Below are 19,128 nucleotides of genomic sequence, written 5' to 3' on the forward strand. Positions count from 1 at the left end.
CACTTGCAGTACTTTGTTACTTGTTATTTTTTGGTACTCGATATTGATAAGCACTTTTTTTTCATATTGTAAAGAGTAGCCATAATAGAAGAAATATTTTTTTGCTAGCTATCATATCAACCTCACTGCACTCCAATTGCATAATTGCTCACTTAAATAATCAAAAGGAAAGAAAAAAAAGTGGTATATCGCAGAATTACTTTCACTCTAAATAATAGAAGAAATTATACAATGAATAGAAAAAAAAAGTGATGTGATTAGGTGTCCTGTAGCGAATGAGTAACTGATGAGGGAAAAAAGTCCAAATGTAAACACGATTCATTTTGTTGGTGATTACTTGTTTCTTTTAAGAAAAGAAAGACACATGTGATTATTTTTTTATTTTTAAAAAATAATTTATTTTATTGGTGACTACAAGTAATAAAATCGCTTCTTTTTTATCTGATTCGTTGTCGTGAGTCCAAAGTCCAAACTTTATTCCTGTTCGGCTGCTACAGTGTTATGCAGTACTGTGCTGGGCTGGTGGGCTGCTTCTCCTCCGCTCTGTGGGCTCGCTGGTGGGCTTCGGCTGCTATCTGGGCCGGCCTGCTGCTTTGCATGGGCTGCCTCGTCACTAATCTAATCCGGGCTGCTTTGGATGGGCCCGTGCGTTGCACTGGGAAAATGGTTGATGAAAGAGTGAGAGAGCGTCGACGACGTACCAAGAAAAGCAAAAGATAACGAAAACAGAATACGCGGACTACCAAGATAGAAAGCGTATATGTGACGATTGAAAAAATATATGACTTTTTAAGTAGATAATCCCTCCTAATATATGGCGATGTTGACTTTTTATATATATAATAGAAAATTACTCATGCGTTGCAACGAGTAAAAATGTTTTTTCAGTGATACAACTATTAAGAGCTGGACAATAAATTGCATGCCTCTCTTTGGTATAGCCCATAAGTGGAGCCACAGGCCCAGCTCGCATAGACGTTGTCTTCAACCTACGAAACAAAGTTCAGCGCCTATATGTTAGAGCTGATCCTCCCCATCAAATCTAGCTGAATTATTCTCAATATTCCAAAATTGGCTTAGGTTTTTATCCGTTCGATCTCTTTTTTTTCTATTTTTTTTACAAAATCAGAGTAAATCCACGGAACTTGGGATAAAAAGGTCGGGGAAGTTTACCGGTCGGCCATCATCGGCGACTGAGATTAAATCCGGTGAATTAATTGGAGGAGAAAACTGAGACAAAACGAGGACAGCGCTAGGTTCTTAAAAAATACTTCTATGAAAAAAAAGACCTACCAAAAAAAACTGGACGGGCGGAAAAAATACGGCGGTACAAAAACCAACGAAAACAAGCGATGAGAAGAACCGGACGAAGCTGATCGGGAAACCGGCGACAAAAGAGAAACGAGACGGACAAAAAAAAACAGAAGCTTTATGTTAGAAAGAGTATAGAATAACTTTTTGTAAAATCATCTAAAGAATATTATTTCACCGCTCTCACGCATGTGCATGAACTGATAATGGCGTCATGCACAAGCCTTGTGGTGGGCTGGTGGCTAAGGGCAGCAGACCCATTTGGCTCAGGTTGGCGCCGTCTGAGGATCTGTTTTAGACTTGCAGTTAGGGACTGTGTATAGATGGCCCAGCTGGCCCAGAGAGGAAATCAGCAGCGACGCTGGGTGCAGAGGAGACGCACAACACAGGCCCAACTCCGACCGAGTGCGTGCGTGCGTGAACGGGATATTTTCTGCGCGAGGACAACAGATAAGAAAATCACAGACGGACAATTCTTTTTAATCTCGGGCGAAACTTTTTTACGGACGAAAAAGTTACGGAAGCCTTCCGTATTTTTTTATTAGGTATCGATATATATATATATATATATATATAACAAATTAAGACACTTGGAGTTTTTTTTTTTTACGCGTGCTCTAAAACATACTCCCTCCATTTCATCTTATAAGTCGTTTGACTTTTTCCTAGTCAAACTTTATTAAGTTCGACCAAGTTTATAAAAAAAATTAGCAACATATAAAATAGCAAATTAGTTTAATTAAATCTAACATGTAATATTTTTTAATAATATGTTTGTTCTGTGTTGAAAATATTACTATATTTTTCTATAAACTTGGTCAAATTTGAAGAAGTTTGACTAGGAAAAAAGTTAAACGAAAGAGCAGTTTTCTTGTGAAATTTGCTTAAATAGGATTATTAAAATTCATTCGTAGATTTGTAGGAGCTGAATCGCTGGCTTGATCGATCGGCGATGAGTCGGTGATGATTTGTTCACATGGTGTTTGATGAGTTATGAATACAGTCGCGACCGCCACCACTACACGCTGCGCAACATCGTCGACATGTCCCGGGTCTTCCACCCGTGCCCCTCACTAGCGTCGACGGCTATTGGCGGAGCGCATGACGTGATGGAGTATGGTAGCCTGCCACGGCATACCATGAGCTTCTGCCCTGCCTCCCTCTCCGGGTGGTTTGGCGGCATGGAGCGTATGAAGTTCGTGCTCCTCGGCGGCAACCACAGCATGGTGGTCATCGCTGACCAGAGTAGCCGCACCGTCCTCTATGATCCCGACGAGTACGCCATTCGCACCATGTCTGCCTTCGTCTTCCTGACCTATCTCAGGGCTTCGGATTCGCTTGACTCCATCACCGCCAGCATCTCGGCGACGACCTCTACATCCTTCGATACAACCCGGTCGCTGGTGGTTGCTACCATGGACTCATCTACGGCGGCGACGAGGAATGGCGTTGTTGTGGTCTCCCGCCGCCTCACTTTCGACCTGACTCCTACGCTGTGGTCGGTGACACAGACATATTTTTTTCATGAACACTCAAAAGCTTTGCACGTTAATGTATAAGGAAAATAGTAGCATACATTGGTAACACGTCAAGGCGATTACAAAGAGGTAGGAAGGTTGCTGGAGAGCTACCTAAACTCAGTGTGACTCCTAAGAGGAATGTGAGAGAAACGAAGCTAAGCTATGTGACTGACAGCCTCCCAACAGGATTGGCCGTTGCCTCAACCCATAGTCGCCCTTCTTGCACAATCCGCTTCACCATCGTTGGCACCTGTGATAGAACACTGTCAAAGACACGACATTCCTTTCTAACCACAAGTGCCAGGCAACCAGGAGGATAAAAGTGTTGAAAACCTTTTTAATTATATAATTTACTTTTTTTTATATTACATTATGGGACATACGAGTACCATTGTTTTACTTGGAAATATTATCCATGACCAAAATAGCCCCGGCTAAATCACATGCCGTCCCCCTTCCTCCCTTCCCACCCGCCGTGCTCCCCGGACGCCGCCGCACTCGCCCCCTTATCTGCCGCCACACCAGAGCTGGGTTCGTAGGCAGCCAACTCCGCCGCGCCGCACCCCTCTACTCCATCTTCCTCCGCCATCCCCTTCCCGTCGTCTTTCCGCCGCCGGCGACTCTCCGATTCGCTCGCGGAGTAGCGGTTCGGCGGCTCCCCCTCTCTACTAAGGTGATTGCAACGAGAAAGATCGTTTGGCTTCGCTAGGCTCCTGCCTCCGATGGGATTTTTTTTTATTCGCTCCGATGGGAAGTTTTAGTCCAAAACGAACACAAATAAATGCAAGTTTCTTTTTCTCCGGTGGTCTATCTCTAACCCTAACCCAAATATGCGGGAGACACCGATCTAGATAGATCTCCCAACAGTTGTTCGTGGTGGGGGAGAAGAAGAGCTAGGGCAATCCAATCAATCTTTAGTAAGATTCCTTAATTTGGGGGACGATCGATTGACGATGAGTATTCGTCGGTTTGTTTATCTGGTGTTGGAGGAGTTTGCTCCCCGCCGCAGCAACTACACACTGCGCAACATAGACATGGAGCGCTTCTTCCTGCCACGTCCATCCCCGGTGCCATTCGTGGCGTCAGGCACCGACGCGGCGGAGTATGCGAGCCTGCCTTGCCCAGCCATGACCTTCTACCCTCCATTCTCCAAGTTGCCTGGGAAACAGCAGATGGAATTCTTGCTCCTTGGAGGCAATCACAACATGGTGGTCGCCGCCGACCAGACTTGCCGCACTGTCCTCTATGACCCCGGCGAGCACGCCGTCCGCACCTTGCCTGCCCTTCCCTACCAACTGGAATTGCCTACTGCTTCCGTCACTGTTGGGGACGACCTCTATATCCTTGACCATGTTGAGGTCGGAAACGTCCCCTGCTTCCATGGGCTCATTTACGAGGATAGATTAAATGAGGACTGGTGCTGCCGCGCTCTCCCGCCGCCGCCGCCACTGCTGTCCCACAAGTCTGACTTCCAAGTCGACTCCTATGCGGTGGTTGGTGACGCGGACATCTGGATATCCACGCACGATAGTGGCATCTATTGCTTCAACACAGTGAGCCATGTGTGGAGCACAGTGGCCACCGGCTGGACCCTGCCATTTGTTGGTCTCGCCGAGTATTGCCAGGAGCACGGCCTTTGGTTTGGCCTCTCACACACTAGAGACAGGAGGAGCTTGGTCCTCTCCGCTTTGGACCTTGATAGCGGCCATCTGCCAGTGCTTCTCAGCCTTCCTCTGGAGTTCACGCCACCCGATGCCCTCAAGCTTGTCAGCTCATACCTTGTGAACCTAGGCTCTGCCAAGTTCTGCATCGCCAGGTTCTTCCAGACTGATGAGGACCAGCGTGATGGCGAGGAGCTGTTTGCAGTGTTGACCGCCGTCGAGGTGGAACGCTGCGATGACGACGATGCTGGTGCCAATGGTGGAGGGCTCCGCATGCTGAAGCACAGGTCTGAGATGTACAAGCTCACCAGTGAAATGATGTATTGGGTGCTTTAGTCGTGTGGGACTTTAGTTATTGCCAAGGGCCTCAAATTACTGAACCAAAGCAATAATTTGAGGCCCTACTTTACTCTTCCTGAGCTAGATCAGGAAGGATAAAGGTTTTGTCATGTTCAATAGCAGGTCTGCTGTATCGACACAATAATACAATAAAATGGTTTTAAAGGGAATCATATGAATATGTGTCCGATATTTTGAGTTGTGTCGTCGTTGTTATTTGTAATCATTTTGTGATCAGATATGGCAATAAATTTATTTCGTTTCAGTCAATTTTCTGATTGTTAGATTTATCCTGGGATTCCTGCTATTTGAGGGTTCTCAAAGGAGAGGACGGCTCTCAAAGCGGAGTGCTTTATGTAGTTAATACCATGTGTTGCCAGTCAATGGTGAGTATGGGGGTTCTTATAGTGTTTGGTGAGGCTTCCATGTCTTCTCCTACACGTTCAGCTTTCTGCCAGCAGTGAGTGATGAGTCTGACTGCATCTTCTTGCACTTTGACAAGTGTGGTCATGCTGTGTGTGATTTTGGGTTGGTTTGTCCCCTATGGTTATGGGGTAGGGTGTTGATTTTGTAGTCATGCTGGGAGAGTGAAGAAGGAAGGCGGTCTCAGTCTCTCTGGTTGGCGGCAGAAAGAAGTTTTCTCCAAAGCTAGGGAATTAGATAGAGAACGGTGTTAGAGAGACGGAGGGAGTTTTCTTTTTTTTGGTGTGTGTGTGTGTGTGTGTGTGTGTGTGTGTGTTTGTTTGTTTGTTGAGTGTGCACAGATGCTTCCTCTGTCCTCCAAGAGTTTATGATACCGGAAGGCACCAGCAAAGGTGGTTGCAGCAGCTTGCTGTGATGGTTGCCGTAGGGACCCTAGGGGGAGAGAAGAAGCAGGCCTGGTGGCAGTGGGAGGTCACCACTAGAGGGTAGGACCAAGCTGACCATGGCAGCAGCAGCGGTTGTGGCTTCCTATGTCCTGGGAGGCTTGCGGTGAGTATCTCACGGCAGTTCCTCTCCTCTGGCAGCAAAGCTCCTCAGCAAGAAGGGGAATGTAACGCCTGATTGAAGGTATCTAAAATGCGCTTCACTAATCACTCTTCTCATGATTATTGTTATTCCTATTGCAGTATTAATTTGCAGACTCAAAATAATGGATTTTTGCCCAGTTGGTTGGTCATCCCTTTATGACTTGTTGGTGTTTGATCTGTCCAGTTGACTGAAGAGTTGTCTTGATGTGTCTGGAACGTTACAAATGTTTGTTATATTACATGGCTTGCCGATATGTGCTTGAATTCAACAGTTGCTGAATCAATCAAATACAATTGAGCTAAAGTTTGCTCTGCCTGCAGGTACTGTCTGCTTATTAGGTTGTTATATTTTGTGGTTGCTCCAATTCCTATATTGATCTAACTTTTCTTTGGCAGGTACTTGTCGATGCATGGTAGCGAATAATTTTCATATTTTCTTCCATGCTCTCTCGGGGAAAAGGATGTTAACCAATTGGCAGGGACTATGATTAGGTGTGCAGAGAATATGATGTACACTTCTGCTTTATTTGGAATGCACTTATTATCTAGTTATATGCATGGCACCTAGACACATAAAAACTCTGCTGCCTCTTAGCATGTGTCAAAGGTATGTTCATTAGCCCTTTTTTTTTAGGACATTAAACTCATATTATCTGGTTTTCTTGGAACAATCATTAACAAATTGTACTCTGATTTGATATTCAATTAAGGTGTGGTTCATGCAAAAGAAAGCTAGGTAGAGGAATTGAAGTATACAGGTGTATATTTACATGGTTTTTATCATTTTATTTTCTACAGCAAAGAGGCTCTAGAGTGATGCTCTTCACATATTATTAGGCTATCTTAACAAAAAAGCATCTTAACACAACGCTTCCTCAAGTATGTCGATTTGTAGTTCGGTCAGTTCACTCAAATCCACTGACTTCATGCACGGGGACTCGACCATCAATCCTTTCTTGCGACGAGCTGTGACTGGGTGCTCTGGAACCTCCTTAAAAGAAGGGGCAGAGGGGTAAGGTAATCGGAGTAATTACCCGGTATTAAGATATAAGCATAATAAACTGATGCATCCGAAGACACAATCATAAGTATGTTTTTTTCTTACTTTTCAATTTTCCTCGTGCTGTCCTCAATGCTATGTTCTCCTTTTTCCCGAGAGGAGAATGAGCTTATGTTTTAAAGAGTTGAAGATGTATTGATTCACGTTTTATAAGGGAACTATGTTCCTGCCTCCTGATGTTTCAACATATTTCTTGCTAAAACGCATGCAGAACAACTGTCTCACTTGCAGTATCCTTAGAACACCAGGATGCCCACAGATTTCCCTTTTACGATATTATTCAAACTGCTTACTGTATATGCTATCCATAAATTGGGAAGATATCAGATGTCCTGCGTACTGTCATCATTAGTCATGTTCTCACGCACCAATATTCCCATCCTATCAACAGTGTTACTAATTTTATGGTTTTGGCTACATAAAACTTAAAGATTCCAATGGCACCGTGCTTCCTATGGAACATTTAAAGTTATTTTCCCCTTGTTTTAACATTGAAGTTTCAAATACCATCGTGTTTCTGAGAATTTTTTGTTATGCTTCCTTTGCATGATTGCTGAAGGCAGCAGTTGCCTTTATCAGCTCAACAAACAGATATATATGCAGTGGCCTTAAGACTTCCTAACATACGATCTTGGGTATTTGTAAGATATTTGAAGATTTTTCATGTGTGTTATTTGCTTATATGGAGTACAAGTATGATTTTTCATCCATCTCTTCTTGTTTGACGCATTGAAGCATAGTTTGATGCAAAAGAAAAAAAGGTGGTGAATTGGTTCATTGATGAATTTCTGTGCCCTTGATGTTTGCAGGCAATCTCTTCAGATGAATGTGTACAAGGTTGGAAACATCATCTGGCAGTAATTTCCTGCATGGGCATGCATGTTGATGTGCAAGAAGCCAAGAACTAGTACATGGTTACTCCATGTTCGGCCAGCAATAATTTCCATGTACAGCGAGCAGTTTTGTTCTACCTCTTTCACAAATTAGTAATCATAATTGAAATCAATACCCCCACTTGGAAATAGAGGTACCCTATTATCCTAATTTCTCTACATTGCTGTTTTGTTTTCGAGGGTACAGGGGATGAAGTTGTAGTCGCAGACTCGCAGTGTAGTCTCGGTGAACTACTACTGCTCCCAGAAGCAGCGGTGCTCAGTGGCAATGGTTGCAGTACCACCGGATATTGTTTTGTACTTGGTGTCACACATGGAAGAGCAGAATAAGGGAATTTCCCAAAATGAAGCGCATACAGAAGATTTTGGGCCCTGTTTCAGCAGAAATGAGGAATCTGGAAGGGATCGAGAAGAAGATTTTCAGGTTGCTGGGCGCCTGTGCCCCTGTAATGCTTGTTCTGTTCTGTACCTGAATGTTAACGATCAAAAAGAGTATGTTGTGTTTTGGTCTGTTCTTAGAAAGCTGGAATCCCCAGCAAAAACATCATGTACCCTGTTATGATTTCAATGAAGGCTCGGCGTAATGCTTTGATCCAAAAAAAAAGAATACGAGAAACTCAGATATGAGAATTTATAATGTTCAGACAAGTTCAGACATTACAGTATTTCAGTATCCTTCTGACGTAGAAGTATCCCATATGTTGCTAATGTAATCTCTGAAGTTTCGCTCTTTGGTCCCTGATATTTTATATTGTCCAGACAAATCATGAAGGGAGCAACCCATCCTCCTACAGTACTGATCAGCCCCTTGAGTACTGGTACTATGCTGTATCCAACCAAATCATACTTTCATGAGAATCATGAATGTGTGTGTGTGTGTGTGTGTGTGTGTGTGTGTGTGTGTATAGAATAGCATATGCACTTGCACCTAAAATCTGGAATGTTGGTGTGCTTTAAGATGTGTGCTATCTAAATGTTCATTGCTCTGTGCTCTGTACTTGTGAAGGTTTATACTATAGAGGCAAAGAAAGTGGTACATAATGTCACTCTGCCTCTGACCTCACTTTCTAAACTTATACATGCTTTAAGATCTGAACAGGCTTATGAAAGATCTATAGATTACTCTTTTACCATGTAACTACTAGTGAGATAGAACCATGTAACCACTAATGAGACGTCTCCTATTGATTCATCTAAAAGAAGGGCTATGAACAACCACGATTATAGTTATTGAAGACATATCTTCTCATTGATTACATAAAAAGTAATGATGGTAAAAGAGTACATAGTAATATCTCTAGTATAATCGATAGGTCAGTTGGCAAACGGCAGAAGCACTAATTAGACTATATATATATATATATATATTATATAATAAACAAAAAAAAGCGGTACATTGTCTCTATTGTATTTGGAAAGCATAAGACATTAAGACACGAGAATGAAATTAAAATCCATCCCGGGGACTTATACTGCCAAAATAAAAAATAAAAAATAAAAAAGGAGGTTTATTCTTAGCTTCCAACCGCCTTATATTTGGCTGTAATTTTTCTTTTCACACGCAACCATTTCGTCCCCCTCCCGATTTGAAACCAAGAGAAGCAATGCGGGGGGTGGTCAGGCACCACGGCGTCGGCGTGGTGGCGCGGATCACCGGCGGCCGCGGTGTCGCCGCCGCCGCCACTGCCGCGGCCGGAGGCGAGATCACTGACCTCCACCGTCCTCCTCCAGCCGAGAGAAAAGTTGCAGCCGAGGATAATCTGCTGATTGAGTTGGTGCGGGAGTTGTTGGGCACAGCCAGGTACGAGGAGGACTTCCTCCCCGCCGCCGCTGGACTACCTCCTCCCCCCGGTCGCCTCCGCCGCTGCGGCATCTCCTCCTCCGCTCCTCCGAGGACGCCGCGTTTTGGCGACTTGTCTGAGCCGAAGCGCTTGTACCAATGCAGGTGCGAACTCTCGATTAATTGTTTGTTGCCGCCGCGCCATTGCCGCCGCCGTGCCTTCTCCATCTAAGTGTTTGCGATTTAATTTAACGCTTCAGTTTCAGTTATTGCGCAATCGGCGACGACCTAATGCATACTTGCGACGGCGACCTCGTGCGGGGGCGGGGCGACAGCGAGGTCAGACGCGGAGGCGCCAGGGCGCAGCAGTCCATGACTTGTATAGGCCTGCGCGTACTTGTGATGAACGGCGGCGTCTTCCCCGACCTCGGCCAGGACGAGCGTGATGCAGCACGCGGAAGGAGACGCGCTCATCATCAACGAGGCGGCCCTCACCAAGCGGACGCGACGCTGGGTGTCACCGTGTTTGCTGCGCCGCGCTCGCCACGCCTACGCTCTCGACAAGGAGGACATCAGCGCGTGCTGACAAGGCGATTCTCGAGCGCCCCCAACCCCATTGTTCCGCCGCCGCCGCCGCCTCAAAACAGTTGGTAAGCATATACATTCTATTTCAATCCTTTGCATTGTCCAATTCGACTGTGTGTGTGCGCACTGCGCAGTAGAGATGGCAATGGGAACTGTGACTAGAGATGGCAACGGGTAAATACCCATCGGTTCCCTTGCCCCATACCCACACCCGCGATAGCTTATTCTCGCTTAAATACCCACACCCATCGCGAGTACAAAATCGTCCCTATACCCACACCCGTTACCCGCACGGGTGTGGGTATGGGAATGGGGACGATTTTGTACCGCGACGGGGTGGGTATTTAAGTGGGAATATTTAGTCATCGCGGATGTGGGTATGGGGCAAAGAACACGATGGGTATGCACCCGTTGCCATATCTCTCCATCTGTGATTCAAGTGTGATTACTCAATTTAGGATTTACCATTACATAGATACCAAACGTAATTCACATGTAATTATTAACTACTACGAAGAGATTTTACCAATACAGTTTTGGTCTTGATTTTTTTTAAATATAGTTCAAACCTGAATCAAAAGTTATATAGGATGTAGTAATTATATGATGGGTTATGAATCAATATTACCTTTGTATGATGATTAGCAGAGATGCTCATATCGGCGATTTTTTTTCTATTAGGAATATGATTTTTCCAAAAAGCGGTTCACTGCAAGTCAACACAATTGATGGTACTTCTTATGCTGTGAAATTTGATGTCTTGGACTTTGTGAGGGTGAATCCATTGGCTGAAAAATTCCCCATTTTGGGTGAACCTGGGGGGTTGTTTACTAAGCTGAGAGAACCTGTCAAGTTCATGTATAATGATCTTATTCTGAGAGTTGGAGCAATCCATGATTCTGGATGTTGTATAAATGACATATCAGCTGCAGCATTGGTCATCACATCTGATTGGAAATTAGAGTTTCGAGAGGATGCTTTTGTTTTGCTCCCTAAAACTCCTACACTAGTGGATAACAACTATCGATGCATTTCTGAGTTGTTCAAGACATTACTCTTTGAGTCCATGGGTGAAGAGTTCAAAAATCCTCTTGATTTTCAAAGGTTGCTCGACACCATGGAGAAGTCTGGATACCATTATAAGCGTCTGATTGAGAACCATATGTCTCTTATGCCTCTGGATAACACATCGACAGCATACTTGAAGTTTTATCAGCTCATAAAAAAAGTGTTGCCCGTTGAAGAAGAAGCAATACGAATGAGGGATCGGATGAACAAAGTAAAGAAGAGGAAAAGAAGAAAAAGTCTGATAACAAGGATCTATGAACATATCACAGTTAACAAGTTATGGATGGTTACTGCAGTCAACAATGCATTTGTTAGGGAGTTCCTAGAGAGAGGGGGCAAAGTGTACCAGGGAAAAAAGGGGGAACTCCTGGACATGATTAGACATCTCATATCCCACAGAATGGAACTCATCCAGTTAACCTTAATATACACTCCCCAGCAAGTTGATTTGATGATATATGCTCTGTTCTCAACACTATACACAGACATACAGCATGCCATATTTGAGGTAAATCGTCTTGAAGACCTCAACTTGGAAGAACATTTTATGAATAGAAAAGTGAAGATACCATGGGTTTGGAGGTAATGCATCAACTTTATCATCATTGCTTTTGTTTTTTTTTTCTAGAATGGTAATAAATGGACCAATATAATGTTATAAAATTCTTTATTGGCAGAGTTGGTGTCAAGTTCATTGTGGGATATTCAAGTCTCAATGGGAGGGATCCTTACATGGAGGATCGCTTCAACTTAAGGTTAACTACAGTAAATGGGCGTACAATATGCCTATGTGGAGTATTTGACTGTAATGTTTATTCTATTAAGTTGTAATACATTTCCCTATTTTGGCTGTCTGGATGTTTTATACTTTATGTCATGGCTGTCTGTTTTGTGCTTTAGGTCATGGTGGACCTTTTGCTGCTAATTACCTAAAGAAGAACTTGCTTGACAATATTGGTCGTGGAGGACCTTTTGCTGCTGATTTTTTTAAGAAGAACTTACTTGACAATATTGTGAAGCACTCTGAGTTGTTTAAAGACACAAAACTTGCTATAAGTAATATTTTCCTCCCTTTACTTCATCTGTGTATTTTCCAGTACAAAGTGGCACAGGTATCATTTTGTTAACTGATTTTATGAAATGCAGGTCAGGCATTTTTGAAGACCGATGCAGACTTCCTGGATTCACTATCTACTAATCCTTTTAGGGAGGATGTTTCAACAGCTGCTGTTGCTGTTTTGATTGACAACCACTTGTACGTAGCTAATGTTGGTGACTCATGTGCTATAGCTGTAAAATCTGGTGAAGGTAATGTTTGATGTAACCATGAATGGTTGTTATGTTCCTACACCACTTTGAATGTTATCACATGGCAAATATTCTGTAGACTCAAATCTTATTGTTTATCTGTGTGTTTTTTTTTAGCAATTCCGCTGACACCAAACAGAAAAGAGGAGCAAATAAGAATTGAGGATGAAGACATTCAGGTACTGTATCAAACTTTACTTGAAATTTACCATGTTTATGAAATCCATGAGAGAACTCATATAATCCAGCATTTAATTTGTCTGCTCACCTATCAATCTGTTGTGATGTTTTTGCTGTAATCATGCAGGAAATTTTGGTCGATCAAGATGTGGAATTCCTGGTTCTTGCTACTAATGGGCTTTGGGATGTTATGCGAAATGAGGTACTACTCACATAAACACAGCACATAAGCAAAACATTATTGTTTTCATGAATCATAACAACCAAGAATTGCCATCCACTGTGTTCTCTCTCACGCATACACTTAGTGCTCACATATTGATTTGGCACAATACTAACAACTACTAGCATTTTGCATCTTTTGTCAACAAGGATGTTGTCTCTGTTCTGAAAGCACAAAAAGGACCTGAATCGGCAGCCATGAAGTTGACAGAAATTGCCCTTTCTCGTGGCTCCTTGGATAACATCACTTGCATCATCCTGCAATTTCAACCCGTGACCATGAGAAAAAAAAGCAATATGTTACCAAAGTTCGTTGCCTGTACAAAGAATTCAGCAAACGCAAAGCATTAGATTGGTTTTGATATATCTTGAAACGGGTTCCCTTCCTTGACTGTACAAAGAATTAAGTAAACGCAAAGCATTAGAGTCCCTTCTGTGGCTGTACAAAGAATTCAGTAATCGTGAAGCATTAGAGTCCCTTCTGTGGCTGTACAAAGAATTCAGCTAACGCAAAGCATTAGATTGGTTTTTCATTCGTTCTTTTCTTTCTCCTTTTTTGTTTGCATTTTTGGTTATGCAGAAAGCACTTTTACAAGTGACGTGCACTGTATATATCAGCTAACATTGTTTCATTTCGGATTTCCTACTCTTAAAGGGAGTGTAAACTTTCCGATTTTTTTATGTGGCTCATGACTTTTTCCCGTGCAAATCGATCGCAGCATGCATGCAAACACCGATTCATGATCTAGGCCAAACTTTCGGTTCACATTATGATTTGGAACAATAAACTCGTGAGAGAAAAATTGAAAGTGTTTGCACCTTGTTTGAGCGCGTCTTTGACGTGGTTGATGTGGTGGTGACGAGCTCGACGTAACCCCAAATATGGGCTGCTGCGCTTCGCCGCCGGGTCCGGCAGGCTCTTCTTCCCCATCACCATCAGCCGGAGCAGCGCATGCTCCCCAATGTTCACCTCCTGCAAGTCTGCAACAACACCAGCATCGATCAAATTAACCTGAAAAATCTTCAATTCTTTCTGTTACGGGGACGACCTCCTTGCCGTGTCCGCCTTCGCCACCGCCGCCTCCTTGTCCTCGACGGCGCGGTCGCCGGCGGCGGCGGACTCGGGCGGAGGACGATGTACATCCGCTGCACGTCGTCGGGGCCGCGTGCCTCGTCCTTGCCAACCTTGGGCCGGTAGAAGAAGAAGATCTCGCCCTTCTCCTGAACCAACATCACACCACTAATCCATTTCTGCTGGATTAAAACAGTAGTACTCCCAGTTTTTGTTTGCAACATTTGATTACCCATATTATTCAAAAAAAAATTAAAATTATTATTTATTTTATTTGTGAGTTACTTTATTATCTACGGTACTTTAAGCATAACTTTTCATTTTTTATATTTATAAAAATAATTTGAATAAGACGAGTGGTCAAACGTTACGAGAAAAACTTAAAATCCCTTATATCGTGGGACGAGGGGAGTAGTAAAACGCAAAATGCGATTCTCAAATCGGGAGAAATTAAGCAGCAAACCTGGATCTCCGCTTTGTTGTCCGGCCTCGTCTTCACCTCCTTGCCGTGTACCCCGTGATCGATCGATCGACGACCACTTCTGCTTGATTACGTCAGCTCGAGTTACTGCTTTGAAGAGAATGCACAATTGCAAGAACTAGCGACTGGAGTAGCTGAGATAAGTACTCCCAGCTTGGTTACGGTAGTGTTCCGGAAGCGTCTCGGCGGCCGGCGCGTGGCCGACGGACGGCGAGGTCGGCCTGACACGTCGGCCGTCGCTCATGGGCCGTACATTTGGCCCGAGGAGGAAGAAATTTGAAAGACCGTTGTTATCGAGTGATGAGCCGCATGGCAAAAAAGTGGCCCGATTCAATTAATCTCGGTGGCTCAGAGTGGACGGCCCATATTGGGCCTTGGTTCACTGCACGCCCACACTGGACCAACATGAGAATTCGGGCCGTATTATTGTCGACATGGTAATAGTTGGCCCAAATGTCATAATATTACTTTAGGCCCCTTAATTGTCGCCTCGCCGAGTCCGAAAAATTCATCTCTAAACCACACAGTATCGTATAACGCGTCCCTCCACTTTCAATACTAGCGTAAATAAGGTCCTAAATTGGTTTGAGCGGTGTTTTTCGACTGACGTGATGCCTACGTAGCAATGACGTAGCAAGTAAAGAAAAACCGTGGGATCCATGTGTTAGTGGTGTCTGATTAAAAATAAAAAAATTACAGTAAATCCCACCTTCATTTTATTTTCTTTCATTTCTTTTTCTTTTTTCTTTCCTGCTTCTTCTCCTTCCCATCATCTGGTAGTCAACAGCGAGGTGCCATCCTTCTCTGCATCGACGAGCCACGAGGTGGGGAGAGAGGAGGGGACCTCGGTAGGGGTGCAAGTGGATTTATCCGCGAACCTGTTTATAGACAAAAATAATGCGTAACCCGCCGGTTTGACTAGCAGGTTAACTATGAATTTGACTTATAAATGGATTTATAGATCGATCCACTTGTATATTTAGATGCGGCAAACCGGGCCGCGACGCGAAAACCCATAAATTATTATTTATTTAAACTTGCGGGTCAACCCGCTTGCACCCCTAGACCTCGGTCCAACGGGAGCCGTTGCTACCGAGACCTTGGTCGCTAACGCTAGGGACTATCGGGAATAGCTACACCATCCATGGCCATGGCGATGACCATGGTGACAACCTCGCGCGGTCGCGCCCCTCCCACTCCGCCTTCCTTTTCTACCTCACCCTCCTCCATGCCACAACCACCGCGGTGTCAAAGGTTGATACGTATCTCATAACAACAAGTTCAATTCATGCTAAAATTCTATATTGGTTTAGAGATGATGTTAGTTATTGTATTTAGCCTTATTGGAAAGAAATTTTTTTATAAATAGTTTGAAACCATGCTTTCATATTTAACATTAAGGGCTTGTTTAGATCCTATCCTAAAATTTTACATGCTGCCACATCAAATGTTTGAACACATGCATGAAGTATTAAATATAAGCTAAAAAAATAACTAATTGCACAGATTGCGACTAATTTGCGACACAAATCTTTTAAGTCTAATTGCTCCATGATTTGACAACGTGGTGCTACAGTAAATATTTACTAATGACGGATTAATTAAGCTTAATAAATCATCTCGCGGTTTACTGACGGATTCTGTAATTAATTTTTTTTATGGCTGAACACCCCATACGACACTTTATATAATATTCGATGTGACATGCCAAAATTATAATATTCGATGTGACATGTCAAAATTTTACATCTGGGATCTATACACCTCCTAAGAAAGGAATAAGTTCACCGGAGGTCCCTCAATTTAACAGCGAGATTTTTTGAGGTCCCTCAACCACAAAACCAGAAATGTTCGCCCCTAAAATTTCACAAACCGTTCACCAGAGGTCCCTTGGCAGTATAGGTGGGTGGTTTCGCTTACGTGGCATCCTAGTCAGCAAAAAAAATTAAAAAATTTCGTGGGACCCACATGTCAGCTGCAGTTTATTTTTTCTTCTCTTTTCTCTCCTCTTCTCTTTCCTCTCCTCTCTCTTTGCCGGCGGCGGGCGGTGATGGGCAAGCGCGCAGCTGGAGTAGGTGGAGGAGCGGCGGTGTCTCCGGGCGAGCGCGGCTACGGCGGCAACAAGCGGCAGGCGAGCGCGACGGCGGGCAAGCGGCGGCTCGGGCGGTGCGCGGCCGGAGCAGGCGGAAGCGGCGACATCTCCGGGCGCGGGCGAAGTAGAGGGGCGGGGGACGCGGGGGGCGCGGCGGGCGAGCGGCGGTGAGGCGTCGCCTCTTTCCCCCTCTCCCGCCGTCCTCATCTCCCCCCACTCCGTCCGCTCCAGCCGCTGCGGCGCGCCACCTCGCTGGGCTCCTCCGATGAGTGCGACGGCGGCGGCGGCAACCAGCGGCAAGAACGACATGCTCATTCGCTCTGTCTGCTTTGCGCGCCGCTCTCACCGCCGACGACGACGCCCAACGCGCCGGGGACCCCAACGCACCGCGGTTCGTGCTGTGGGAGGGGAAGCTAAGGCCGGTGCCATCCAAGCCCGGCGACCTGCCGTTCTTCAACCTCATGAGCATCCCCGGCAAGCTCAGGGCCGGCCTCGGCGTGCTCGGCATTCGACCGCCACCCCTTCTAATTCCTCCGCCACCGGCGACAACATCTCCGTCGGCCGCAAGGATCCCCTCCCGGAGCAGGAGCCCGTCCCGGAACCCATCCCCACCTCCTGCCGTGGTGGCCCGCGGTCTGCCGCCGCTCTCGCCGGCCGTCGCCCCGCCTGTCTCGGTCGTCGAAGAAGACGAGAGAAGAGAAGAAAGGGGAAAAAAGAAGGGATGTGGGGCCTGCACCGTTTTCTCTCACTTACATGTGGGCCCCATGTACTTTATTTATTTATTTTTGCTGACTAGGATGCCACGTAAGCGAAACCACCCCCTATACTGCCAAGGGACCTCCGGTGAACGGTTTGTGAAATTTTAGGGGCGAACATTTCTGGTTTTGTGGTTGAAGGACCTTAAAAAATCTCGCTGTTAAATTGAGGGACCTTCGGTGAACTTATTCCCCTAAGAAAACTCTGCCGGTACCCGAAAGGAAAAAGTTCACTTTGACTCCCTTAAATGTAGACCGAATCTAATTCGTATCCCTCAATCAGAAAACCGGATAGGATGACTCCCCAAAGTATTGAAATCAGTGCAATTTGACTCCCTTAGTAGTTTTGGAGGATGGTTTTGCTGACATGATGCTGATGTGGCAGTGTTGACCTGGTCTTCCTACCACGTGGCGCTTAGGTGGCATTAGAATTTAAAAAATATCTGTGGGACCCACCATGTCATCCTCTCTCTCTCACGCCCTTCTTCCTCCCTCTCTCCCCCTGATCTCTCTCTTTTCTTTTCCCCTTCCCCTTCGGCTGTGGCGACGGCGGGCGGGACGATGTGTGCTGGAGTGGCAGCGGCGGCGAGCGGGAGAGGGCCGGAGCGGCCGCGGCCTCCAAGTGCGGTAGCGCGGCGTGGCTTAGCCCAAATCGAGCGATCGACAACCGATCGATTCCAGGAGCATCGAGCGATCGCCGTCGCGGCGCCTCGGCAAGGCACCACTGCCGCTGCTCTCGCTCTTTGGCCCCGCGCCTGCCTCCGTCTCCCCGGTCCACGCGCTCCACCGCCGCCGCTCCCCTAGCCCCGCGTGAGGCGTCCTCAGCGGAGGGCACGCTGTGGTGCGCCGTACGCCGCCGCCCGCCTCCAGAAGCTTGGTCACGCCTCGGCAGCGCCGTCGCGCTGCTGGTCCACCACCTCCCCCAACCCAAACCAGCGGGCGTCGCCTCTGTTGTTTAGTCGATGCTCCTCCACTGTGTTGGACGCCTTTGCTTGCATTTCAGTCTAACCAGTTTCTGAATTTTGGTCACATTACCAGTCGACACCTTCAGGTCCATGGATTTGCATATTCTCTAAACTTTGCAACATCTCTTTTGACTACTCCATTTTATGCCTGGTATGCTACTTGAGCTAATGATATGCTACCAAGCTTGCTTAATTAATCTAATCGTGTTACTAGAAAATCATGGACCGTTTCAAATCTTCAGAAAAGTATTTTTCTGACCAGATTTGGCCCGGAATCGCCGCCGGAGGCCCAGCATCTGGGCAGAGTGAAAATGGCAAGGCGAAGGTTTTGGGAGTACATCTCATCGTCAGGAGTGGAAAGCAGAGATGGGGCAAAGGTTTTGGGAGTACGGCTCGGGCAGCATCCAACGGAGGAGAACCAGGTCGCCGTGCGCTCCGGGCTCATCTTCGTACCCACCGTTGTCGGCTTGCTGCTTCCGGGGCTTCGGCTAGGCTGCCAGCGAGGCTCCCTCTCCTCGAAGGAGTGCGCGCCGCCGTGCATGGTGGCAAGAGCCTTGGGCTGCACTGCTGGTGGTAGCAAGTAGGGACAACGCTGGCCGCCGCCACGACGCAGATGGCCAGCCGCCACCGCGCTGCCTTTGGCCATGCATGCTCGGGTCACCGTGGGAAAAAGAATAAAGAAATGGAAGGGAAAGAAAATGTGACACTGACCAGTGGGACCCACATGCTAAGTCAGTGGGTTGGACTAGGTCAACGCGCTACGTCAGCAAAACCGTCCTCCAAAACCGCTTAGGGAGTCAAATTACACCGGTTTTAATAGTTGGGG

The 19,128-nt window shown here is 45.8% G+C and overlaps 2 protein-coding genes across 2 annotated transcripts; both read left to right on the forward strand.

Moving 5' to 3' along the window:
• The first annotated feature begins 3,259 nt into the window (after positions 1–3,259).
• LOC127762059 (uncharacterized) lies at positions 3,260–5,101 on the forward strand. The gene has a single exon (XM_052286409.1). It carries the CDS (start codon positions 3,785–3,787, stop codon positions 4,826–4,828), a length of 1,044 nt encoding a protein of 347 aa, XP_052142369.1. The 5' UTR covers positions 3,260–3,784; the 3' UTR covers positions 4,829–5,101.
• Positions 5,102–9,398: 4,297 nt separating this feature from the next.
• Positions 9,399–13,572, forward strand: LOC127761534 (uncharacterized). Its single transcript, XM_052285842.1, has 8 exons — positions 9,399–9,739; positions 10,841–11,809; positions 11,905–12,032; positions 12,128–12,283; positions 12,374–12,535; positions 12,653–12,714; positions 12,843–12,917; positions 13,088–13,572. The coding sequence occupies exons 1-8, from the start codon at positions 9,399–9,401 to the stop codon at positions 13,286–13,288; spliced, it is 2,094 nt and encodes a 697-aa protein (XP_052141802.1). The 3' UTR covers positions 13,289–13,572.
• Positions 13,573–19,128: the final 5,556 nt, after the last annotated feature.

This window comes from Oryza glaberrima, chromosome 2 (genome assembly GCF_000147395.1).
Source record: "Oryza glaberrima chromosome 2, OglaRS2, whole genome shotgun sequence".
NCBI classification, from domain to species: domain Eukaryota; kingdom Viridiplantae; phylum Streptophyta; class Magnoliopsida; order Poales; family Poaceae; genus Oryza; species Oryza glaberrima.

Excerpts from the sequence above, each read along its gene's own strand:
- LOC127762059 (XM_052286409.1), top strand. The coding sequence starts at position 3,785 with ATGAGTATTCGTCGGTTTGTTTATCTGGTGTTGGAGGAGTTTGCTCCC.
- LOC127761534 (XM_052285842.1), top strand. The coding sequence starts at position 9,399 with ATGCGGGGGGTGGTCAGGCACCACGGCGTCGGCGTGGTGGCGCGGATC. Across the intron at positions 11,810-11,904 it reads AAGATACCATGGGTTTGGAG|AGTTGGTGTCAAGTTCATTG; the intron begins GTAATGCATCAA and ends CTTTATTGGCAG. Across the intron at positions 12,536-12,652 it reads AGCTGTAAAATCTGGTGAAG|CAATTCCGCTGACACCAAAC; the intron begins GTAATGTTTGAT and ends GTTTTTTTTTAG.